This window comes from Tenrec ecaudatus, chromosome 4 (assembly GCF_050624435.1).
Source record: "Tenrec ecaudatus isolate mTenEca1 chromosome 4, mTenEca1.hap1, whole genome shotgun sequence".
NCBI lineage: Eukaryota > Metazoa > Chordata > Mammalia > Afrosoricida > Tenrecidae > Tenrec > Tenrec ecaudatus.
The window spans coordinates 116,451,797-116,478,391 of record NC_134533.1 but is presented as its reverse complement, the minus strand read 5'-3'; the positions used below and the strand labels follow the sequence as shown (position 1 = coordinate 116,478,391).

The window sequence follows — 26,595 nt, the reverse complement described above, 5'->3', positions numbered from 1 at the left end:
GCTTCTGGCCCGTGAAGAGTTACAGTCGGCAAGCCCCCAGGCCAGTTCTATCCTGTCCTATAGGGTTGCTATGAGTCCACATCGACTCGTGGTAGTGGAGCGTGAGTGGAGAGAACACACACACAGGTGCCTTCCTGGCCTGCAGAGGTGAACCGCGTGGACCTCCCACTCTGATGTGGCGCCTGAGCCTTAAGCACCCCTGTATGCACCCGCTGACAGAAGCCAGGTGCCATGAGGGGACCCAGAGTCCCAGGAGCCCCATCTCTCCCTGCAAGACCCTTCTAGCCCTTCACTGGGGGAGCCACATCTAGAAGGAGCAACGGGCAGGATCCAGTGTCCCAAGAGGCAGTGCGCTCATCTTAAAGAGGCAGCTTTGCAGAGGGGCGAGGCTCTGGTAAAGACAACAGACGTGCATTTGGGCAAGTCACTGAACCTGTTGGAAGCCCAGCTCCCCTGGTGGAAATAGTGATTGTGGTGGTGGATCAAGATCCAGGTTGTTTAGCAAGATCATCGTAAAATCCCCACGAAATTGTCCAGTACTAGCAAAGGTTTCTTTGGGGCTACCAAGACGCTGGCAAGGAGGTGAGGTGACAGTTCTGGTCGGATGCGAAAACCAGGCAGGAAGGAATCAGCTAGCTGTCAGATGAGACTTCATCCAAAGTTACAGCCGTGGCTTCACGCGTGTGTCATGTGCTTTCTTATGCATGACCTTTAAGACTCAGCTTTCCCGATAACCTAAAAGGCAGGAGTTCTTTCTGGCCTCAGGTGAGAAGTTGAGGCCCGGGAAGCAAAGGCCGCGTGCTGACAGGTGGTGAGCCGCGCTTCCTGTTTCCATGGTCTCTGAACTTCCTGTCACAGCATGAGCAGGAGCACCGGTTAGGAAACAGTAAGAACAAAGCCCATTTTTGAGCAGGAAGGGCCTTTACTGCTGCACATCAAAGGAAGCAGGAATGAGGGCCGCTCGGGCTGGCTCAGGCATCCCTGTCTTTCTGCTCTGCCAGCTGCTCTCTCGCGTCGCAAGATAACTGCGGCTCCCGACACCAAAGCCAGGCAAGACAGAGGTCAGAGGGGAGAGGCGAGACTCTTCCTGGACATGGGGCTGTCTTGGAAGAGAAAGAAACTTCCCAGAAACCCCTTCAACCGATCTTTCTGGCGTCCCACTGGGCAGCCTGGAGTCATGTCCCTCTTCTGAACCAATCCCTGAAAGATAAGTGGAACCAATCATGACTGAAGTAGCCTAAAGATGAGCGATCTTTGGGGTGAGCCAGGAGGACAGCTTTTTCTGATGCTTGGAGCAGTGTGGACATCCAATCAGAATCGAGCCTGTTTACAAACAATCGGAAGGGGCGGATGTCGGAGAGGCAGACCACTGTGCCTGCCGCATCACTGTGGCCCCACCTCTGGCAAGTCCCCTCCATTTGGGGCGCAGTTATCCCACAGGTCTGTGTCCCAGTGCCAGCTCCACTGGGTGACTTTAGGCAACTATCCTAATCCTGTGACTCCCGCCTGTCTGCCTCAGAAGGCTGCATTTCCCCAAAGGAGGAAAAAATAACGGAAATCAGAAGAACGCGCAGGAAGCAAAAAGATCAAATGCAAACCTATTCCGCCAAGCTCACTTACCAGGTCCTGATTGTCAGTCTGAGTGGGAGGATTCGATGGCCTGGTCTTCACCTTCCAAGGAATATAAAACCAAGCGACCGGCAGCAGGGAACAAAATTGAGTTGGATTTTCGATGACTTTATTGGCGTTCCAGTGAGGAAGAGGCATAGGCCTAGGCCTTTGAAGGGTAACTCTTGCGGTTGAGTGGAGGACTGGTCCCAGGGAGGAAAGTGGGCTACAGTTGGATGTCAGGGAGCCCTGGTAAACCCTGTGGGCATGTAGGCGGAAGTGAGGAAAGACGGTGAAAATGACAGGTGGAGGAGGGGGCAGGTCTAGAGAGACTTGTCAGAGGGATTCCAGGTCCGGTACAGCCGCCTCGGTAACTCGGTGTTCTCTTCTTGTTTGCTGATGACAGCTAGGGAATCCAGCTACATTTTTATTATTAGTATTATTTAAAGAAACTACATCAAGGCATCAAAGAGCTGACAAGAGAGTGAAGAAGTACTGGCCCAGTATCTAACAGATAATAAAGGGCGAGGATGTGAGTCTGCATTTGGAACACCTTTGCCGTGGGGATGTCTGATGAATCCGGGGGAAGTTGCTGAGAGGCTGAGCAGCTCTGGAAAGAGAGGGACTAAGGGATGGAGTCTGCCAGTGGGCGGAGGAGGGGTCTGCCTGGTGAGGCCTCTCACGTTGAGTGGAGACCCTAACGGGAATCACAATTGGAAACTGTGAACCAAGAACAGACAGCTTAGCTTCAAGTCACCTATATTCTGGGAATTAGATTGAGGTGGCCCCAAACCACTAGTACCGCCCGGTGCTGATCAGAAGCAAACATGAATCCTTTATTTCCACAAATGATGTTCCTGGCATACAATAAAGAAATCATGGGACAACAAAAGTAAATTCCCGCAGGACAAAAGAAAAACATCCATAGGATGCCAAAGAGTGGTTTTTATCAAGCACAGACTTTGAAGTAATTATGCTGGAAATGACCTAGGACATTAAAAACCTACACAAGATCAAAATATCAGCAGAGAATTAGAAACTACCAAATGGAAGTTCTAGAACCAAAAAAATTACAAACACCCCAAAATAAGAATTCAATAGATGAGTTTAATAGCAAACTAGACACAGCTGAAGAGCCAAGTAGCAAACTGAAAGATAGGTCAGAAGAAAATACGCAGAGTGCACAGAAAGGCAAATGGATGGAAAGATAGGAATAGCAGGTAAGATGCTCAGAGCTTTGATATGCCTACAACTCACTCCGGGATCATGTTACATTCAGATCCTGATTGCGTGGGTCTAGGCGGAACTTGGGATTTCACATTTCTGTCATGCTCCCGGTTGGTGCTGCTGATGTTGATGCAAGAACCACATTCTGAGTCTCAAGAACAGAGGGTACAATGAGGACAAAAGATCCCAAAGAGAAAATGTCCAAAAACCGTGAAAAACTGATGAAAAACATCGGTTCTAAATTCAAGAAGTTCTACAAACTCCAAAAGCAAGAACGATTAGAAACCTATATAGCGTGTCACATCAAAATAAAGCTGCTAAAAAAGCAAAGCACAAAGAGAGAGGGTCTTGAAATTCATCTGCGGGAAAGCGCACGCTGCCTTTCATGAGCAGTAGTTAGAGGGGAAGCTAATTCCTTACCAGAAACATTGGCGGGGGAGCAATTGTATATTTAAGATGCCCAAAGAAAAGCGTGATCAGTCTATGATTTTATATCCTGCAAAACTATTGTCAAGATTAAGATGAGATCCAGAGACTGAGCAAACACCTGCCTTAGCTAAATGTGACAGGGCATTCTGAGATGGAAGGAACATTGTCCCAGATGAAAACTTGGTGATTCAAAAAGAGGAAAAGTACAGACTTCACTGAGTAACTCTTATGTGATGTTGCTCCATAAAAGGATGGTGCTGTCCGCTCGTGGTGCCTGAAGTATGCTCCAGACTAGGACCAAAAGCCACAAGGACACACAAATAGGGGGGTTAACGGGGAGTTTTAAGGTCTTTGAAATCTCTGAGGAAAAAAAGAAAGATGTCAATTATTAATATTAAAATTTGGCAAATTAAAGATGTATGTTGCAATCTAAAGGGTGACTATGGAAAGTAGTGAAAGACTAATCAATGGCCAAACTAATAGAGGGGGTGTAAAAAAATCAGTACAAAAAGAAAGAGAAAGGAAGATAGAATTAGTGGGGCAGATCAGAAGTGTTTAGTGAAATAGTATATACAGTATCTCTTCCCTATCCATGGGGCAGACATTCCAAGACCCCCAGTGGATGCTTAGAACAAAGGACAGCACAGAACCTTAGATAGATGGATAGATGGATGGATGGATGGATGGATGGATGGATGGATGGATGGATGGATGGATGGATGGATAGATAGATAGATAGATAGATAGATAGATAGATAGATAGATAGATAGATAGATAGATAGATGGGGTGTTCCTAGATATACGTATCGCATGTACCCAGGGTGCACCAAGTGGGCAGCATTAACCTACTGGACACCAGCAGGGCACAGAGCAGCCACTCAGCCAACTCTGTTTCCCAGTCTTGCACCCAGCAGAGGAGCAGGAAGTCGGGTCGCTGATGGAACCAGATAGCACGAGCTTTCCCCATGCCACTCGGAACAGGCCACCATTTAAACATCTCCAGACCATGCTTGACTGCGGATAACTGAAACTTCAGAAATAGAAACTGGATGAAAGAGAGCTGCCTAAATCCAAATACGTTAGTCACTGCCTTAAAGCTAAATTAACTTGCTACTACCCAGAGACATCTACGGATACAGTGCAACCCTGAGCACACTGCAACAGCATGTTTTACAGACATGGAAAACGAACGCCTAAATTGTACATGGGAAGGTAAGATATCTAGAACAGTCCAAGCAGTTTGAAAAGGGACCAAAGTAGGAGCATCACTCTTCCTGATTTAAAAACAAATTACAAAACTCTAGGAGTCAAAACAACCTGCCACTGGCTCTTGACAAGGAAAACAAACGTGCACAAGGGTGTTAGCAAAACAGGATCTCACCTGCAGGAAAACGGAACAAGATCCCTAACTCACACCATCTCCAAAAACAAATCCAATGGGTCAAAAGCCTGCATGTTACACCTAAAGCCACAAAATGGTTGGCAGAAAAGATCAGAGTAAAGCTTGGGGACCCGATTTTTTTCCATGATAGATGATCCAACACAACAATGAAATACACACACCACAGAAGACAGAGAGAGAACTAGGGCCTCGTTAAGTTAAACACATTCGTCAAAAGAGCCAAGACACAAACTCCAGACGAGAAATGACCTAAGCAGGAAGAGTGTACAAACAGCGTGTGGGCGTGGCTTTACCTGGAGGAGAGAGAATCAAAGTCACCCTCCAAGGCCAGTTTCTATGGGGTCACGATCAGACACGCCTCAGTTCCGCAACTTTCTTGACCAATTCTGACACCGGCGTTCCTCCCACTGCACGTGCCACATCATTGCTGGCCAAGCAAAACGCACAGACCACACTAGCAATGGTTTATTATGGAAGTTAAGAGATTACAATTCAGGATCAGAAATGCTCAAGACACAGCTCTTCTGGCCAGGAGCACCTCTTCTCAGACCGCCAGGTATGACTCTCTCTGGTCCTTGGCCTCTCAACCACAAGGTCCCTTGGCCTCGGTCCTACTCAGGTAAATTTACAATTCTCTCTTAGTGCCGTTAATAAATACCCAAAGGTACTCCATTCCATCATAAGCCTCGGCCTGAAGGTGCTCAGACCACGTGGGACAGCCGTCAACCTAATGCCCAGATTAAGTACCTGGAGGCATTCCATTGCCCAGCCACCTCCTACCCAAAGGCATATGGCGCTGGGAAGACCACCTCTCCACCCTGTGTGCTTGGTGCTGCTGCCTCCACTGAGCTGCCCCTTCTCCTGGAGCAAGGAGGGTCAGGGCACAGGACCCAAAAGTTGTGCTCCACTCCTGGCTCTTCTTTCTTGGTGGCAGTGAGATCTTCCATTCCTGCTTCTCAGGTGGCTCATTCTATACCCGGTGGGATGGCACAGTTGACCCATCCCCCCACCCCCAAGCTAGAGTTCCATGCACCTTATTTGCACAATCCTGCTCAGTCATTTGGTCAGAGTTACAAAGACCAGGGCTAAAATGGCCAAATCACGTTGTTTGCTGCATCACAGAGTCTCGTAAAATTTATAGAAAGCTTCTGCAACTTAACAACAAAAAAGGCAAATAACCCAATCAAAAACTGGGCAAAGGACATGATCATACCAACCGGGATATTCAGATAACCAATAGACACGTGAATAGATGCCACCAGAGAAACGCAAATCAAACCCACGATGCAATACCATTCCACTCCCACTAGGGTGGTTCAGAAGGAGCTCTGGTGCTGTGGGGGGTTGCACACTGGGCTATTAACCACAAGGTTGAAGGCTCAACCCCACCAGGAGCTCCACAGGAGATGGGTGACGCGTTTTTCTTCCATAAAGATTTAGCGCCTCGGAAACCTACAGCGGCAGTTCTCCTCTGTCCTACAGGGTCACTGTGTTAGTCTGGGTTGATGAAGGAACCAAATTCAAAGACACCCATAGGTGTATAAGAAAGAGCTTTATAGAAAGAGTAATTATACATTAAGAAAACATCCCAGCCCAGTCCAGATCAAGTCCATAGTCCAATATTAGCCCATGTGTCCGCCACCCAGACTGTAAATTCCTCTTTAGATTCACGCAGTACATGCAACGATGCTGAATGCAGAAAGACCACAGGCCAGTGGGTGGAAAGTCTTGTGGATCTAGTGGTGGTGGAAGCATCTCAGCACTGCTGTGGGTCTCCACGCGGCTCCTCCAGCTCCAGGGCCCTGGCTCCACCAGTGTCTTGTCAGCAGGAAAACGAAACAGAAAGTGTATGTGTCCCAGCTCCAGGGAGGAAGGCAGGAGTTCCCAGAATCCTCCAGAGTAGCTCATGCCCACACAGGGGCATTATTGGTTATGACAGGATTGACAGACTAGACTCCAGCCCTTCACAAGTTGACAGGGGATTATGTAACTGCCACCATCACTGTGAGTCAGAATCAACTCAATGGCAGTGAGAAGGATGGTTAAGATTCAATAATCATAATGGCAGAAAATAACAAATGTGGGAGGGATAGGGAGAAATCAAAGCCCTCGTCGACTGCAAAAGCATTCAGCTGTTGTGGAAAACAGACTGGCGATTCCTAAAAACTAGAGATGGAGCTGCCGTGTGACCCAGCAAGTCCCCTCTGGGTCCCCTCCTTGGCCTGTGCCCTATGGATCTATCATCACACACACACACACACACACACACACATAAAGCAAATCATGTTCTCACTTTATGAACTGACAGGAATAGGTAAAATCGTGTGGGAGAAGTTCTCCATCAGTCATCGTCACCCATGGTTGGTGGGAATGGGAGAGGGAGCGCCCCATATGGGTGGACTTGTTACTGTACATAGGGAAGGGGGATGAAAGGGCAGCTGCTACATTGTGTGTGGTTTTGCAATAAACGGAGAAATTCAGCTACAGGTGTGGACGCTAAAAAGACATAACTGATCACCTCATTGATTAGTGCTCTTGGCTTGGGCACGTGAGGCCATGATCCATTGGCACAATCCCGTCAGTTGACGTAACGTCACTCTTAAAGTTTATGTCCAGGGTCTTCGAGGTTTGCAAGTGGCCTTCTACGATGCAACGTGGGTGCTTCTTGTCCGTCATTTATCCCAAGTCATCATTGTTTGGCCGAGCAATGCTGAAAGTGGCCACTCCCGCTGACACCATCTCAAAGGCTTTGTCACAACCCCCCAAGGAACATTTTGTCCTTCTGTCAGGCAAGGGTACCTTCTCCCAGAAATCCTCTCCATGGCGCTGCCCCCCTTGCCCCGCTCTGTCCTAGGCTTCCTCTAACTGACCCAGTCTTCTCCCTGCTCAGTTCCAGGCCCCCCTGCTGGCATCAAGGCAGTCCCTTCATCAGCCAGCAGCGTGGTCGTGTCTTGGCTCCCCCCAGCCAAGCCCAACGGGGTCATCCGCAAGTACACCATCTTCTGCTCCAGCCCCGGGTCTGCCCAGCCGGTAAGTGGAACTCAGGCCAACAGTGAAGGGACTGGAGAGAGAGCAAGGTGCCGGCAGGTCAGCTGGGTTCCTGGCTAGACCTCAGCTGGTTGTGTCTTTGTCTCTAAGTGTAAAAATGGGTTCTGGCCACCCAAGAGAAACCAAACCCTAACCCAGGGACCAACTGAGTCAGTCCCCTGTTCCTGAGGCTGCAAGACTGTCACGAGACTGTCACAAATGGCTCCTGACCAGGTAGGTAGGGTGGAAGGGGGACCAGGGCCTCTGCTCTCCCACTCTGGCTGTCCATTGAAGCTCCTAGCAACCCTGGGGCTGTGGATGGAGGCCTGCCTGCGCCCTGGTTTCTGGGTGTGAAGTGAGCCTCAGCACCATGGCTCTGGACCTGCAGGTGCTGCTGGGAGAGGAAGAAAGACAGGTGACTGGGCCCAACAGAGGAGACCCTGAGTGTAGTGTCTGCCCGAACCTTGGAAGCAGGGCAGCGGGGGGTGCAGCAGGGGGCTGGGTCCCCACGTGTTCCACTGAATGCTCAGGTCCGTGGCAAGGTAAGAGGGGAGTGGATGGGCGCAGGGCTGTGGTGGAAGCCCGTACCATCATAATATGCATCCTCCTGGGCCTTCTTCAAAAGGCCTGGTGGCACAGTGGTTACGAGTGGAACTGCTAAGTGCAAGGTCAGCAGTTAGAAACCACCAGCCCCTCTGCTGGAAAAAGATAGGACTTTTTACTCCCTTAAAGAGTTACAGGCTCAGAAGCCCACAGGGGCAGTTCTTCCCTGCCCTCAGGGGTCTCTGTGAGTCGCTGGCAGTGGGTTTGTGAGTTAAGCCTCTTCCGTCGCCTCGAGCCATTCAACCACACAGTTCTGCAAGGTTTGCCACGCTGCAGTCTCTCCAGCTTCTCCCCCAGGAAGCTCTCTCCCAGGTGCATCTGCCTCTACTCTCTAGTGGGGGAGTCGGAGGGAAGCTCTGGGGCCCTTTCAGAGTGTGACCACAGAGATTTGCCCGGGGCTCGGAGGACTCCATCACCTGTGAGCAGCACAAGCATGTGCACACGCGCTCTTGGCAGCCGGAGACTGCCCTGAAACGGCTCCCCCTCTCCCCTGCGCTTCTGAATTCCCCTCTGAGTGTGGGTGGCCAGCCCCTCGAGAATGAGGCCAGAACCCTCTTACCAGAGGACATGCCCAGAAAGGGTGGTGCCCTCTTCTCTGCCACCTTCGCAGCCACAGCTTCCCTGGCAGAAAAGCGCCCATGTCCTAACTGAGCAGCTCCCTGACATTTCACCCCATACCCAAGCACCCAGAACCCAGCACAGGGGACAGAGCACAACAATAGTCCACCCAGAGGTCCCCTGGTGTCCCTCTCCGGCAAGAGTAATCACCGTCCCGACTCCAGTAGTGGAGATCAATGGGGCCTCGTTTGTCCTTGCTGAAAACGGACTCCCGCCATACCGCTGACCTGATGCTGGTGAGTCCTGTCCCCGCTGTTGTGTGTCCTTGGAGGTCACTTGCTCTCCTGACTCGCTGGTTTCCCATCGTGTGCACATGTGGCAATTCTTTGTGGTCTTTATAGTACCCATGGAGGCACCCTGGTGGGGGAGTGGTTACACGTTGGGCTGCTGACTATGAGGTCAGCGGTTTGAAACCACCAGCCACTCCACAGGAGAAAAAAGACGGGGCTTTCTACTCCCACAGAGAGTGACAGTCTCAGAAACCCACCGGGCAGTTCTGCCCTGTCCTCTGGGGTTGCTGTGAGTCGCCACCGACTTGATGGCAGGGCGGGTTTTTTGATAAGCATTTGAGAATGCTTATAAATGCAAGGGAAGTGTTGCTACCAGGTTCCAGTTCATACCGGGGATCTTTCGTCTGGAAAGGACATGGAGGAAAAAGGTATGGCCTCCTCGTTCAACTTTTCCAGAAATTTTGTGACGCTGCCTTATACATAAACTATAAAGTCACTGCCATCGAGTCAGTGCTGACTCACGACCCCCTGTGGGTTTCCGAGACGGTAGCTGTTGACGGAGTAGAAAACCCAGTCCGTCTCCTGCCGAGTGGTTTCGAACTGCCAAGCATGCAGATCCTAACCCAATGTGTAACTGCTACACCCAGAGCACCTTATCCTTACACAGGCTTATTTCAAACAAAATCTAGTCAAACAGGTCTCGGTGATCAGTGAGCTACTGCAGACAAGCTCTCTCACCGATACACGTGGCTTAGCCTCATTAGGTGCCTTCAAAGAACGACCCAAGCAGTGCTTCCCAGGAGCTCTGCGGTCCCAGTTACAGCCCAGGCCGAGAGCTCAGCCCAGAAGAGGGTGGGGCAAACTCTACTGTGGGATTCAGAGGGATCATGGTGATGGATTCTCTCAAAGGACATAGGATGCTCATGGGTGCTCATAACGAGGAAGTTTTAAGAACATTTGAAGCCGGCCTTGGCGAGGAACAGGCCAGGAGAGTTGCTCTGGGGAATTGTCTTCCCGTCATGACAATGCACCGGCTCCTTCTCCGAGGGCTGATGGAGGCAGGTTTCCGAGAACCTTATCCCCGCTGCCGCACCTCTGGTTGTCGCTGTTCACAACACTCAGAAGGAGCATTGCAGAAGCCCTGTGCTGGGGCCTCCAAGGATGCCCACACTGCCGTCTTGACACGTGCATACGAGAGTGCAGAGTCCTTGGGGGGAGGGTCGGAGAGCGGGTGCACCCCCTTCAGAAGGCCACAGACCTGGATGGAGGGTCGTCTCCTAGAGGAGGGACGCCAAGACACAACCACTTCCCACTCAGCTATGTTAGCCCAGGAACAGGAGCGACACTTGATGACTGAACCATGGCCGTGAACCTGCTTTTCTATTGGGCCCGTCCCTAGGCGGGAAGCGGCTGGCCTCAGGGACTGCAGATGTCGTTAACTGGACAGCTCCCACCAGTCTGGCAGCTGTAGCGGTCACTCCTGCCCACCGTGGGTGGGTTCTGGGCATCCACGCATGCAGACAGTGTTCAGCCATGACTTCTGCTTCCTTTCTCTGCTCCCCTGGCCTTCACGCACACACATGTGCACACGCACGCACACACCAGGCTGTCATTACACACGCTCTCCTCCATTTGGACACTCGTGCTTTCTCTCACCGCCGTCCCTCTGCCCTCGCCACTCACTGCCATCCCCCAGGCGCACGGAATGCCTTCACGGGAAACCAGCTGTGGACATGTTTGTCCTCTGTACTGCTGGGAGGCCACGTGAAGGGGGGGGAGCATCTTTCATGGTCACTGAATCCATGTTTGATGCCTTGAGACAGGCAAGTCACCCTCCAGAAGTGGATAGGAGAGGATTACATGTATGACATGTAATTCACATGTCTTACAATTCAGAAGTCCAGGCCCGTCAAGAAGGGCTGTGGGAAGTCCTGTGGTTAAGCAGTTCCAGCCGCCAGTCAGGAGTCCTGCAACACGCTCCTGCGGTTCTGTGAACCCAATCCCAGGCTTGTTTCTACTTCGTGATGGAATTCAAGGATCTCACATTTCCTCGCCGTCTCGATCCGAGGACCACTCTGTCTCTGTCTTCATGGAAAGCCTTCAGTGAGAGGCAGCACAGGGGCTTAGAGTTCTGCACTCAGTTTACCTGTCATGAGAGCTGGGCTCCTCCATTAACTACCTGATTAAACTTGACCCCTGCTTGGTAATCTGCAATAAAAATAACATAGTAGGGGTTATCATAAAGATTAAATCATATCAAATAAGGCATTAAAAGGTGCTTATGTACTCGATAAATGTAAAATTTTTTAGAAGAGTTGTAACACAATCATCACCACAGTCCGTTTTAGAACATTTTCTTCATTCTTGTGCTCATCATGAGTGGCTCCCCAGTTCCTGCAACCCCCCTGCCATCCCCCCCGGAACCACTAGTCCAGTTACTGTCTACAGATCCCCTAACCTGGATTTCATATGCGGAAAAGCACGAAAACAAAGCAGAAAACTAGCAACAATAACAAAGTGAAACAGACCATAAACACCTCCGTTGAAAAGAAAGTAGAAAATATTTTTCAAAGCACAACAAATTTGATAATGAAAGCTTTCAAAGGGCTTGGTGCCCAACAATCCCAGCTCCTCGTGATCTCAGGCTCTAGGAGACTAACTCACTTCAGACTGCCTGGGACCCCTTTCCCTGCGTCAGGTCCTGGTCCCCATCCTGGAAACACTGCACCTTCTCTGCACCCCCTTCATGCCCTCGGAAATCCTCTGGGGAGACTTCCCACCCAACAGGGTCCCCCGCCCAGGCAGGTGTCCCAAGGTTGGGTGTCCTTGTGTGAGGAGCATTACAGCCCCGTCGTGTGGGGTCAGGGGGCAGGCTGCTAGCTTCCTGAGGAGCCCAGCCACCTAGCCACCTCCTGCAGCACTGTCACTGTGCACAGGCATGCCCCACCTTGCAAGTGCAGACGCGTGGTGGTGGAATGGGTGTGTGCATGCTTGTGTATGTGTGTATACAAGGGCCCCCGCAAAAAAACTAGACTTTTTTTCAAAGCTATAGATTTAAATTTTTTTACAAAACAACCTTATCACTTTCAAAGCACTCTCCATTACACTTATTAAATTTATCCAATCTGCAATTCCGTTCTTGGAAACATTTTCCAAACTCCACTGTTTGGATGACTGACAGCACCTCTCCCCGCCCCATTGTTTTCCTTCACCTTGTCTACATCGTCAAATCACTGGTCTTTCATGTCCCTCTTCATTCACTGAAACAAAAAGAAGTCTCAAGGAGCAAGGTCAGGGGAGTGAGGTGGAGGAGGCAAGAGAGGCATGTTGGGTTTTTTGCCCAAAACAGGTGCACTGAGATGGCTGTGGGAGCAGGTGCATTGTCGTGGTGGCAAAACCAGTCCCCCGTCTACCCCAAATCAGGCCCTTTTTGTGGCACACTGTTACGTGATCTCTTCAGAGCCTCTAAGTAGAAAGCATGATGAGCAGTCTGACCTGGTGGATGAACTCCAGTGGACCAGGAGTCCACACTGCTGTCCGTCAAGAAATGGACAAACATCCAGGACGAGGCTAGTCATCAGTCAACATCTCACCTTTTCTTTTCTGTCTGTAAGAAATTTACTTTTTTTGTATTTGTTTTTTAATCCAAATGCTGACCTTGTCTAAAAATTTTTTAATCATTTTATTGGAGGCTCATACAGGTTTTATCACAATCCACACATCCATCCATTGTGTCAAGCACATTTGTACATGCGTTGTTATCATCATTCTCAAAACATTTTCTTTCTACTTGAGCCCTTGGTATCAGCCCCTCATTTTTTCCCCTCCTTCTCCACCTTCCCTCCCTCATGAACCCTTGGTAATTTATAAATTATTGTTTTTCATGTCTTATACTGACCTATGTCTCCCTTCACACACTTTTCTGTTGTCCATCCCCCTGGAAGGGGGTTATATGTAGATCATTGTGATCGGTTCCCCCTTCCTTCCCCCACCTTCCCCTTACCCTCCTGGTATGGCTACTCTCATTATTGGTCCTGAGGGGTTTATCTGTCCTGGGTTGCCTGTGTTTCAGCTCTTATCTGTACCAGTGTACATGCTCTGGTCTAGTTGGATTTTTAAAGTAGAATTGGAGTCAGGTTAGTGGGGAAGAAGCATTAAAGAACTAGAGAAATACTGTATGTTTCATCGGTGCTATACTGCATCCTGACATTTCACCTTTTTTTGAAACAAGAAAACCACTTGTACACTTGAGTTTCCCCATAGCCCTATCCTTGTAAGCTGTGTTCAACATCACAACAGTTTCTGTGGCATTTTTCCCAAGCAGGAAACAAAAATTCACAGCTTCACACTGTTCTCTTACATTGGCCATGACAAAAGACGAGGTTCAAGTAAAATTGGTTTTACAGAAAAAACTCACTGTGACCAGAGAGAACCTTCCCCAGGTAACGCCACTGGGTGCACTAACTCAGAGAGTTGGATGCTCCCCTAGTGGGAAAAATAAAAAATGCATACTACAAAAAGCTCCCCTCTGCCCACCACAATTCTGGTTTGGGGAAAGGGGCACCGTGTGTGTGTGTGTGTGTGTGTGCGTGTGCGCGTGCGCATGCGCAAATGTATACATACATTTGTGTATGAATTTTTCAAAGTGAGTGTGAGCTCTGGGCGGTGAGAGGCACGTGTGTGTGAGTGCAAGTGTGCTCAGGCACCGTGGTGGGAGTGTGAGGACACGCCCGCCTGGACTCCTCAGAGCAGACAGGTGAAGGGAGTGTGAAGCACACACAGCTGGACTGAGCTCTCTCGGAAATGGCATCATGTGTTTCGAAGCATTCCTTGTTTTTCACTGATGATGAAAATAACAGTTCTATTGCAGGAATTCTGGTCAAGTGTGTAAACTCATAGAGGAAGGAGGACACAGTCCTCGTACACATTCCCTACGTTTTCATGTACAGATGCCCCACCTCTCCTCACTCAGCCTCTCTGCCTCTGTCTACCTCGGGCTTTATTTCTGCTTATAGACACAGACATGGCTTTTTACATTCAAATTTTCATAGCATGATGTAATCTCTTTTCCAACATAATATGCATATATGTAAGTGCTTCCCCATATCATCAAATACTCTTTTAAAACAGGTGTATGCATAATCTATCTGAACAGTCCCATGATCCCATATCTAATGTACATTTCAAATGTTTACCCTTATTCTATGATGCTTCAGTGAGCAGACTTCACAAAAATATGTGCATATTTCATTGTTATCTTAGAATAAATTTCTGGAAGATTTCCTGGGTCACAAAGAATGTGACAATTCTTAAGGTTCTGTGTACACATCTACAAATTACCCTGCAGAGAGTGTGAACTGATTTATGCTTTCATAGGGATTGAAAATCCTTATAAGTTCCCTGCACCTAAACTAATCCAAACTTTGGGGGGATTTTTTGGTTTTGTTCTTTTCTTGTTTTTGTTTTTAATCATTTTATTTGGGGTTCATAACTCTTATCACAATCCATACATACATCAATTGTGTAAAGCACATTTGTACATTCATTGTCCTCATCATTCTCAAAACATTTGCTCTCCACTTAAGTCCCTGGCATCAGCTCCTCATTTTCACCCTCCCTTCTCACTCCCCCCTCCCTCATGAACCCTTGATAATTTATACATTATTATTTTGTCCTATCTTATGCTGTCCGACATCTCCCTTCACTCACTTTTCTGTTGTCCGTCCCCCAGGGAGGAGGTTATATGTAGATCCTTGTAATCGCTTCTGCCTTTCCATCCCACCTTCCCTCCACCCTCCCTGTATTGCCACTCTCACCACTGGTCCTGAAGGAATCATCCACCCTGGATTCCCTGTGTTTCCAGTTCCTATCTGTATTAGTGTACATCCTCTGGTCTAGCCAGATTTGTAAGGTAGAATTGGGATCATGATAGTGGGGTGGGGGTGGAGCATTTAGGAACTAGAGGAAAGTTGTATGTTTCATCATTGCTACACTGCACCCTGACTGGCTCATCTCCTCCCCAAGACCCTTCTGTAAGGGGATGTCCGATTGCCTACAGATGGATTTTGGGTCTCCACTCCACACTCCCCTTCATTCACAACTATATGATTTTTTTGTTCTGATGATGCCTGATACCTGATCCCTTCGACACCTTGTGATCACACAGGTGGGTGTGCTTCTTCCATATGGGGTTTGTTGCTTCTGAGCTAGATGACCACTTGTTTACCTTCAAGCCTTTAAGACCCCAGACATTATATCTTTTGATAGCCAGACACCATCAGCTTTCTTCACCACATTAGCTTATGCACCCACTTTGTCTTCTATGATGGTGTCAGGAAGGTGAGCATCATGGAATGCCAGTTTAATAAAACAATATTCTTTCATTGAGGGAGTACTTGAGTGGATGCCCAATGTCCATCTGCTACCTTAATACTAAACCTATACATATATGTGCATAGATCTATTTCCCCATCCTCATATATAAATATATTTACATATGTACATGCCTTTATTTAGACCTCTAAATGCCCTTTTCCTCCTAGCTCTTTCCTCTATTTCCTTTTACTTTCCTCTTGTCCCACTATCATGTTCAGCCTTCATTTGGGTTCCAGTAATTCCTCTCGGTTACATTACCCTTGATCATGCCCTACCAGGCCTCCTACACCCTCCTCACCACCGATTTAGATCACTTGTTCTTCTTTGTTAACACCACTTCCTTTCACCCACCTCGCCCTCTCCCATGTCCCCCCGGAACTGTTCGTCCCATTGTTTTCTCCTCCGGATTGTTCATCCAGCCTATCTTATTTAGACAGACCTGAGGAGATAATAACATGCACAAAAACAAGACAGAGCAAAACCAAGCAACAAAATAAAACAAAACAACAACAAGCCAATGACAAAACACAACAAGAAAGAAAAGCTTGTAGTTGGTTCAAGGACTGTTTGTTGGCCTTTATGGGTGTATTCCAGTTGAGTCTGACGGGGCACCAAGCCCCGGCCCCAAAGTCTATTTTTGGTATTCCCGCTGCTCTGTTCCCCTTGCTGTTCTGTTTGACGCCCTTAGTGTTTTGCCTCAGTGTGGTGGGATCAGATCGGGCAGAATCCCCACACTGTGTCTCCAGTGTTGTCCCCTGTAGGGCTATGGGTCAGTGAGGGATGCCGTGTCTCATAGTGGGGCCGGCCATATGGTCTTCTGTGTGGATTGGCTTCTCTGAGCGGGAATATTGTCCTCGGGGCTTTGTAGGCCAGGATGTGCTCCACTCTCTCTTCCTCCCCCTTCATTTGCTCCCGTGTGCCTGGATCAGACATGTCCCTCTCCCTGAGCTGCAGCTTCAATGCTGTTTTCTGAAGTCAATTATTATGGGGGGAGGGGCAGGTGTCCATGTAGTTGGGCTTGGGACCAGCCCACCAGACCTCTCCACTGGTTCCCTACTCCATGCCAGCATGTTGCATTCACATCTTGGAGCACCGGGTTGAAGTCTGGTCCTCTTTCCCTAAGGAGAGATAAACAATCCCCTCCCCTTGGGTGGGTTAGTGGCCTGTGCCCCCGCTCCCCATTTCTTTTTTTTTTTTCCTTTTCCCCTCTCCTTTTTAGTTGGATACCTTATGTATCCCTGGATTTGGTCTGGCTTCTACCATACTACCTGGTCCTCACCCCAGGTTTGTTCTTGGTTTTGGTGGGGTTTTTTTTCCCCAATTTTGCCCATTTGATCTTAAGAAAATAGCTTCTCGTTTTAAGTCACGTATCTTTGATAATTAGCTAGGTTGGTTGCTTTTTCGTATGGGCAGTTTCCTTTGTCAATTCATGCTCTGTTCGCTTTTCTATTTGAATTGCTAGGTTCTTGTTGATTTGTAAGTGCTCTTTATATAAGGAAGATAAGCACCATGTTTCTATTTGCCAGTTAATCCCTTGAGTTTGATTCTACTTTAGATGAATTCAAACTACCTGATTATGATTTTTGCCTTTAGTTTTATTATCAGAAATATATTTACCTAGAGTTTCTTCTTCCATGGCTTTCTGTTTCGTTACAATCTGAAATCCACTGCAACTTCTGTGGTGGGGGGTGGGGGTGGGGGAGGGGGGTTGGCTGTGTGCTTTTGGATTCCAGGAGATCCCTGCAGAGACCAGCTGAAAAGGAAGCCATCCAAGATCTTGGAATGCCTTCAAGCGTTTAACGCCTTCAGAATCCCCATGGCCTCTGCACAAGTGTACACTCAAGTATCACTGGGACACAACAGCAAGGACGACTCTTCTCCCTTGCCCCCCCCCCCACACACACACACATCCTCACAGGGAAGACGTGCAGAGCATGTCCCCATCACAGAGGACTGCCACGCCCACTGCCGCATGGGGCAGGCAGAGCTGCAATTCCCTCCCGGCATGCAGCAGAGAAGCCTCTGGCCTCAGCCCCACGGGCATCGCTCTAGGTGGCATCTGTAGTAAGGAGGGGGACAGGGGTTGAAGCCACTACCTTGTCCTATCTTGGCACAGTGCAGGTCTGCACCCCAGCCCCCTAAGTAGGTCGTCTGAATGGCATGGCCAACCACGCAGGTGCAGGGTGGCTCTGCGCCCACCCCAGCCAGGAGCTCTGTGTGTGGTGGGGCTGCCAGCACCTCCCCCAACGTGTTGCAGCAGACAGTGCATGGCCAATAGGACATGTCCTCCTATCGTGAGTCGCCGTGTCCCTCAGCCCTGCGACGGGGCAGAGGGAGCGTGCTTCTGTGACCCCATGTCCTTCAGCACATGCATGCGTGCATCTGTGTGAGCTTGTGCGTGTGTACTGGGCGTGCGTGTGCAAGATGCCAGGACTGCAGAGATAACTCATGATTAGCATCCTCTGGCCTCGGGGGCCTGCTCCTCCTCCCCAGACTTCCACCCTGATTTCAAAGAGGCTTTGGCTCTGTCCTTCCTTCCCTTCCCTGAGGCTGACCGAAAAAACAAAACGGAATGGACGTCAGCCCCATCCAGCCCGTGCCAGGGAAGCGGCTGACAGGAGGTCTGCAAACTGGCGCTTATCAAAAGCTCCTTCTCAATTCATTTCAATATCTGAGCCTCTGGTTTCCAAGGCAACATAATCTTTTCATCAAAGCAACTGGTAAAACCACTGGGATCCTATATTGTTTTGTTGGCAACTTGTCAAAACTGTCATTTGGTTAAAAAATGTTTTTCATAGGCTTACGTATACAGCGTACAAATGCATATGTGATGTTCTATAGTGTTGGTGATCTTATAAAGGGTGGCCGGTGTCACCCTCCGAGTGCCCCTCTCCAGGATGGCCTGTCACCTGCCGAACATGGGGGCTGGGAGCCTGTCTGCAACCCCCAAAAGGCAATGGCATCCTTCATTTAGCTTCTTCCCGGAGGCTTTTTCCCTCAGGATTTCCCGGGACTCCAAGACCCTCCTCTAGTCCCCCCTTCTCCTAACTCCCCCAATCCCCTCACCCCAAACTCACATTCCCCACACTGATGCCACGGCTGCCTTGGGACTAGGGATCCATCTGCAGGGAGATAGAGCCAGGCCCAGTGACCCCCCCTGAGCAAGCCCTACTCTGCCCAGGGGCCCAGCCCAGTGCCAAGTCTGCCCCCTGCTGCTCCGCACTCAGCTGGCGTGGGGGCTCTGAGCCCAGCCATGAATGGGGAAGAACTGGTGCCTGAGGGCCGGGCTCTGCTTCTAAATCCTTCTCAATTCTGCCCCGCAGGCCCCCAGCGAGTACGAGACGAACCCGGAGCAGCTGTCCTACCGCATTGCCCACCTCAACCGCGGGCAGCAGTACCTGCTGTGGGTGGCCGCCGTCACCTCCGCCGGCCGGGGCAACAGCAGCGAAAAGGTCACCATTGAGCCTGCGGGCAAAGGTGAGGAGCCTGCGCTGGGCCCTCCCGCTGCATGCTCTCTGGCCTGGCTGTGAGCAGCTGGCCGCTGGCCTCCCTCCTGCATCTGTCTGCCAGCCTAATCCTCTGCTGCCCTCTGACTCCAGGAGAGCCTCACAGCAGCTGCCAGCCAGCCTGGGACTCAAAGGCAGGGGGCCATGGTGCTCCTTCACCCCACCCCACCCCCCCAAGCCAGACTCTCCCTCAGCACAGTACTGAGCCTCCATCCCACCTCCTTCTCAGAGGCCCTGGTTCTAGCCCTGGGCATCTCCAGACGCCTCCTTGAGCTCAGTCCTTCCCCCGGTGTTGACGGGCTCGAGGGCCTGGGCATGAATCACTGCCCTGCATACGTATAGCCTGGCACAAGATGGGGGTGGGTGTACCCCCATTTTTCAGAAGAAAGCAGTTTAACTCCCCAGCCCAGCTCAAGATGGGTGCAGCCATGCTGAGGGCACTGCCAGGCTACCCCTCGGGACCTGCCCTGGTGCCATAGCATTAGCCACCACAAGCCTTCCCCTCCAGGCCTCCCAGACCCTTCCTGTTCTTCTCCTGCCATCATTACGTATCTGGATGCCTTCCCAGCCCCTTCTTGGTCACTGGAGCTTCCCTCGCTCCGGACACAGGAGGCTTCTGCCCCTGTCCCGCCCAGGCACCGTAGGCTGGTATTCTGGTATTCGGCCTATTGAAGGTCTAGATGGGCCAGGGCCTCCACCTGTCACCCATGCTCCCAGGTTACAGTTGTCCAGTCAGTGGCAGCAGGGAAGGCAGCCTCCTGGGTCTTCAGGCCACAAGTCAGGGCTCTTTCCTCATGAGCTCAGCATGTCTTACCTCCCTCCTCTTCCTCATGGGATCTCTACCAACCCCTTCTCCTGAAAGCTCCTCACAAGAGGAAGAGGCCTCAGGGCCTCCCTGGGCAGAGACGGGTCCAACAACCCAGGAATCCTGGCGAAAAGCTGCCCCTCTCCCATGTCCTACAGGGCGCTGTGTGTCCTAGGACCCATTCACGTGTCTTCCCTTTCTGCCCGGTGAGACCATGGGAAAAGACCATGGGCCCCGTGCGGACACCCAGAGAGAGAGCTCTGCTCAGAGCCAGCCTCACCTCTTGGCAGAACCAGATCTGGAACCTAGTCTTTTGAGCCCCGTCTCATCCCTGAGACCCCGAGCCTTCGCTCTGCTCCCAGTGGAGTCCCATAGGCCCGACTGCTCAGGCCCCAGCCTCTAGCATGGCCTTCACAAAGCACCAACCTCCGTGGCCTGTCCCCAAACCTGCCCCCGTGGTTTCCTCGCTCTCCCCACAAGGTGGGCCCTCTGGCTCAGTGGAGCCCGCTTCTCCCTCTGAGGGACATGCCCCCGGCTTCAGGCACCACTCCTCGACCAATGACAAAATGGCCTTGTGCAGACTGCCTGGCATGGCTGCACAGCTCAGGGAAGAAGTGACAGGGCCTGGGCCCTGACTGGCTCTGGGAAGAGCCGGGTGGGGGTGGAGGTGGCTGACACCACAGCTTACTTGGTGTGACATTGGTCCTCTCTGGTCTCCTGTGGTGTGGACTCTCTAGTGAGCTTCTGTCTCCCTCAGGACCTGCCCTTCACCTCTCCTGCTCTATAGTCTTAGGTACTTGACCCTAGGGTTTGGTTAAGCTTCTGCTAGTCTGCACCCTAACCAACTAGTGACTCCAAAACCAGCACCTCTGGTCCAAACATCTCTCTTATACTCCCAAGTATTTTTTTTCTTTTTTTACCCCCGAACCATTTTATTAAAAGCTAATTCCAACATCATACCATTCCATAGTTCAATCACATCAAGCGGTATTGTACAATTGATGCCACAATCAGCTTCAAAACATCTTCCTTCTTGAACTCCAGTCCCCAGAACCCTTATTCTAGTTGCTGTCTCTTTAGATTCGTGTATCCTGGGTTTCCTACACTGGGAAACATAGAAACACCCAGAACAAAGGGTCAAGAAGGCTACCAACAATGACAAAATACAGCAGAGATGAGCCCCAATATGAAAAAAAAATCATAGAAGACTTTAAAAGCCGGGGTCAGGCCCCAAGTGTATCCGCAGGGAGATCAAGTGGCAAGGTTTCACCATTCAAGTCAGGTTTATCATGTTAATCTACTACAGTCGTCTCTCCGATCTCCGTCAGACCACCAGGCTACTCTTTACTCCCATCCCTTGATTACGGTCAGAGGGCAATCGCCGGAGATGTACTCCCTCTGTATCCTGGGCTTTGGCACACCAGAATCGCACCATTTGAGTTCTGGCTCTGACACTGTTCCCTCCTTTGGATTTGGACTGTATGGTGTGCAATCCTGGGATCACAGATGTGGGCTTAGCTAACGTCTCCCTTAGACAGCTGCTTCTTTTACTCAGAACAGTTCTGAAATATCCAGCAAGCAGCCTAGCTGGAGACTGGACTTCCTCCGGAGGTCAGGAGAAGCCACTGGAGCATTTTGAGTATGTAGCTGTGAGCAAAGGGCATTTCCCTCTATATCACTGCTGCCCACCAGGACGGCTCACCCCTCCAGGCCCTGCTCCTGCCTGCCCCCTCACGCACCCTCCTGCTTGTCCGATGTCAGGCCTCAGTGTCCTCCCGCTGGCATGCCTTCCCATCCCTCCTTGTAGAACTCCTTTTCTTCGCCTTCACGGTTCAAATGAAAACACCCGGTTCCAGAGGTTGATCCACTGTCTCAGGACCGTTCATTGCCCTTCGTTGTGCCCCACGGCTACGCACGCACTAGAGAAACTTGCTCTCTGCCACGATGTTTTTAAGCCCCGCTTCCCTCTGGACTGTGAGCAGCCTGAGGGCAGGGGATCTATTTTACGTCCCTTGGATCCCCTAGAGCTTCAGGAGCCACCTGGTCCCAAAGAGATGTTTGATGAGCATTTGTTCAATCCCCGACTCCCAGCTGAGGTTCTCCGGTGCCTACTTTCCACCCGGAGCCCAAGGTGGAGGTCAGGCAAGGGCAGGGAGGCTTGGCTGTAGATCCAGGGAGTCCTGGACCATGTGAGTGACTGGCGTGGGGTGCCCCTCCTCCTCTCTCCCCTGCAGCCCCAGCCAAGATCATCTCCTTTGGGGGCACTGTGACGACACCCTGGATGAAAGACGTGCGACTGCCTTGCCATCCAGTGGGAGACCCAGCCCCCGCTGTAAAGTGGACCAAGGACAGGTGTGTAGTGGGGCCTCTCTCCTATCCCCAGGGTGCCAGGAAGAAAGGTCTGGGGTCCCCCCCTTCCAGCTGCCTCTATGTGTCCCTGGGCTCTATTATGGCCTTGTGGGACCAGCTTCCCAAACCCCTGCTACTGGAGGGTCAAGGACCTTCCTTCCCTGGGGGGTTGAAGAAGCCAGAGATGCTGGATGAGCCAGAAGAACCCAGGATCCGTCAGCAAGCCTCCCCCACTCCCCATGACCGGGTGCCCCAGGATGAATGTGTCTCTGTCATCCCGGCAGTGAGGACTCAGCCATCCCTGTGTCCATGGACGGGCACCGGCTTATCCATACCAATGGCACGCTACTGCTACGTGCTGTGAAGGCCGAGGACTCTGGCTACTACACCTGCACGGCTACCAACACAGGTGGCTTTGACACCATCATTGTCAACCTCCTGGTTCAAGGTGAGACCCTGGGAGGCAAATTGGGATGCAGGGGGGACAGGGACCAAGAAGGGGCAGGAGGTCCAGGACGGATGGCTGAAATCAGCCCAAAAGAAACTCACTTAGTACGACGACCCCAGGTAGTGCCAGGTGGCAGAGGAGGCAGGTGGGGTCAGGCAAGAATGAGCAAGAGGGCTAGGAAAGCCTGGTAGCTGGCCTCGAACTCCCGCCTGAATCTCTACCCGCCCCTCCATCCCTGGGCAGTTGAGGCTGGGAGGGCATGAGTAGGTTGGGTACCCTCCCTGCCAGTGTCCTCCCTGGTGATGAGCCGAGGCTTTCCCCTCGCAGTCCCTCCGGACCAGCCCCGCCTCACTGTCTCCAAAACCTCCGCGTCCTCCATCACCCTGACCTGGATTCCTGGAGACAATGGAGGCAGCTCCATCCGAGGTGAGAACGGGGCCGGGTGTGGAGGGGGAGATAGGGAAGGCTTTCTTGGGCCCAGGAGAGGGAGCGGGTGATGCCCAAGCCTCCCACCTGTCCACAGCACCAGGAAGTGGTCAGGAGGCAGAATCAAGACCACGGGCAGTTTCTCGAGGGCCATGGGCCCAGGAGACTGGGCTGTATCCCCCGCCCCCACACACCTGGGCACAGAGTTGCTGCTAAACTTGAACACATCAGTTTTCATCTCTAGACCTCAGTTTCCAAATCTGTTTTAAAATTTTGTCTTAAACCTCATGTATTCTATCATCTGAGCTTCACAAGTTGAGTACGTCCGTCCAACCCCAGCAGGTAGGGGCCCAGATGGGCTGTTTCTGAATGTGCTCCCAGGTGACACGGCTAGTCTGGGAGCCCGAGTGCAGTAGGAAGGGCCCCAGGGAGCTCCTTTGGACGCCCCACGACTTGAACCTTCTGTTGCTAGACCCCAACCCTAGAGCTAATGACAGGGCAGTCAGACTCACCCAGGCGCTGGGACATTCCATATCTAATTGGCACACGACCCCAAAACAGTCAAAGGCCCCACTCTGCCCCCTTGGCTGGAGCCCAGTCCCCTGGATGCCTGGGGTGTCCCAGGCCTGCGCTGTCCCCACCTGACCTCGCGCACCTCCTGCCAGGCTTCGTGCTGCAGTACTCGGTGGACAACAGCGAGGAGTGGAAGGACGTGTTCATCAGCTCCAGCGAGCGCTCCTTCAAGCTCGACAGCCTCAAGTGCGGCACGTGGTACAAGGTGAAGCTCGCAGCCAAGAACAGCGTGGGCTCAGGGCGCATCAGCGAGATCATCGAGGCCAAGACCCACGGGCGAGGTGAGGCCCAAAGACCAGCCCCGGTGGGAGGCAGGTGGGGATGGAGGGACCCAGGATACGGGACGAGAAATGGCTGGGGCTGATCACAGTCACCTCTTGCTGAATCATCTTCAGACAACTGGTCCCCCTTCCCTGTCGGGGCTGGTAGAATCTTGCCCCACCAGGTCTCCTCCTTCCCCTCCCTCTCCTTCTTCTCCTCTCCGCTCACTCCACCTGCGCCCACCCCAGACCCTCTGCCGCTCCAGCCACTCCAGGGCAACCTTCCCCACCTGCCCTCCCCCTCTGTCCATGAGGTCGCTGGAGGGAAAGACCCTGCCTGCCTCTAACCTGGCCCTCTCCCTCTGCCTCCAGAGCCCTCCTTCCGCAAAGACCAGCACCTCTTCACCCACATCAACTCCACACACGCCAGGCTTAACCTGCAGGGCTGGAACAACGGGGGCTGCCCCATCACGGCCATCCTGCTGGAGTACCGGCCCAAGGGGACGTGGGCCTGGCAGGGGCTGCGGGCCAACAGCTCGGTGGAGGTGTTTCTGACCGAGCTGCGGGAGGCCACGTGGTACGAGCTGCGCATGCGGGCTTGTAACAGCGCGGGCTGCGGCAATGAGACGGCCCAGTTCGCCACGCTGGACTACGACGGCAGTGAGTTGCGGAGGGCCAGGGGGACATAGAAGTAAACGTTGTCCTTGTCAGCTGCTGTGGTCACCTGCCAACCCTCGGGGCTTTGCCATGCATGGCCCCAACCCACCCCCCTGCCCTTTGTCCGGTCGTTCATCACGCCACGTGGGCAGCTGCTAGCTCACCAGGGTGCCTGCCTCCCACCCCTGCCTCCTTCCAGGCACGATCCCGCCCATCAAGTCTGCACAGGGGGAGGGGGACGACGTGAAGAAGCTATTCTCCATCGGCTGCCCCGTCATCCTGGCCACCCTGGGCGTGGCGCTGCTGCTGGTCGTCCGCAAGAAGAGGAAGGAGAAGCGCCTGAAGCGGCTCCGAGGTGAGGTGCTTCTCATGGGCCTCCGGGAGGGGTGCTGACACGTGGCCACACTGGTCCCTCAGACTCAGACGACCCTGGAGCCATGTGAAAAGCACCCCTGTTGGCGGGGGTGGAAAGCCCCATCTTTCTCCAGCGGGGCAGCTGGTGGTTTCGAACTGCTGAACTTTGGGGTCACAGCCCACTACGCCACCCTCCATCAAACACCCTGATATCAAGTTGAGAGGCTGCCAACCCCTCCTAGGTCATCCACTGCCCCCTGTTCCATGCCCCACCCACCTTGCGGCTGCTCACCCAAGCCCTGACTGCATACTGGTCAAGCCATCCTGATGGATGAGGTCTTGAAACATCGGCATGATGGTGGGTGGGCAGATGATGGCCCCAGCCACCCTGGAAGCTCCATCCTCTCCTCCAGAGTCCTAAGAGTTGCCCAGGATATGGTCACTGGAGAGTGGGCCCAGCAGGTGGTCCCTGAGGCCCTGCCCACAGACCGTCTCTTTACCATGTCAGGGGTAAAATACTCTGAATATCACCCCTGCCCCAGCACCTGACGCCTCAATCTGTTGTGACTGGATCTGATTTACTTCTGTTCCCCCAGGGACCGATACGGTGCCAGGCACCTACTAACTGCCTAATAAATGTTTATTGACTCATTTAGAAAGCACTTGATGAGTATCTGCTGCATCCTCAATTTTCCAGAGATTAGAAATACAGAGGCGAAGGAAGAGGGACCCTCCCTGGCCTTCACAGTCCCTAATGAAACGTAGGAGGCAACACGCAGGCACAGCACAGGCGAGGGAATAGCTAGCCCTGCCCAGGGGATGCAGGAGCCAGGTGGCTGGATGGAGGGAGGACTGGATGGAGGGTTGAAGGATGGTGGCTTGTGAGGATGACTGAGTGGAGAAAGAATTGAGTGGGTGAGTGAATGGATGGATAAATAATTGAATGGATGGATGGTTGAATGAATGGGTAGAAGGATGGTGGGTCAGGAGGATGACTAAGTGGATAAAGTGGGTACATGGATGGATGGATGGATGGATGGATGGATGGATGGATGGATGGATGGATGGATGGATGGATGGATTGGAATATGGTTGGATGGATAAGTGGGGGATGTTTAGATGGATGGATGGATGGATGGATGGATGGATGGATGGAAAGGTGGATGGGTTGGTAGATGGTTGGATGGATAAGTAGGGGATGTTTAGATGGATGGATGGATGGATGGATGGATGGATGGATGGATGGATGGATGGATGGAAAGGTGGATGGGTTGGTAGATGGTTGGATGGATGAGTGGGGAGATGTTTGAATGGATGGATGGATGGTTGGATGGATGAGTGGGAGATGTTTGGATAGATGGTTGGATGGATAAGTAGGGGATGTCTAGATGGATGGATGGATGGATGGGAAGGTGGATGGGTTAGTAGATGGTTGGATGGATGAGTGAGGAGATGTTTGAATGGATGGACGGATGGATGGGTAGATGGATGGATGGATGGATGGATGGATAGATGGGAGGATGGATGAATTAGTAGGTGGTTGGATGGATGAGTGGGGAGATGTTTGGATGGTTAGATGGGTGGATTGATTGGAGGGTGGATGGGTTGGTATATGGTTGGATGGATGAGTAGGTGGATGGATGGATGGATGGATGGATGGATGGATGGATGGATGGATGGATGGATGGGTGAGTGGG

At 51.7% G+C, this 26,595-nt stretch overlaps 1 protein-coding gene across 1 annotated transcript in view; it reads left to right on the top strand.

Moving 5' to 3' along the window:
* The window catches only part of DSCAML1 (DS cell adhesion molecule like 1), a 391,665-nt gene that overhangs the window by 360,077 nt on the left and 4,993 nt on the right, over positions 1-26,595 (top strand). Inside the window, exons 21-28 of the mRNA XM_075547828.1 lie at positions 7,558-7,697; positions 18,844-18,997; positions 22,066-22,183; positions 22,465-22,628; positions 22,956-23,054; positions 23,720-23,908; positions 24,260-24,547; positions 24,744-24,899. Coding sequence (XP_075403943.1) covers positions 7,558-7,697; positions 18,844-18,997; positions 22,066-22,183; positions 22,465-22,628; positions 22,956-23,054; positions 23,720-23,908; positions 24,260-24,547; positions 24,744-24,899 — 1,308 coding nt within the window. The remainder of the gene's footprint in view (positions 1-7,557; positions 7,698-18,843; positions 18,998-22,065; positions 22,184-22,464; positions 22,629-22,955; positions 23,055-23,719; positions 23,909-24,259; positions 24,548-24,743; positions 24,900-26,595) is intronic.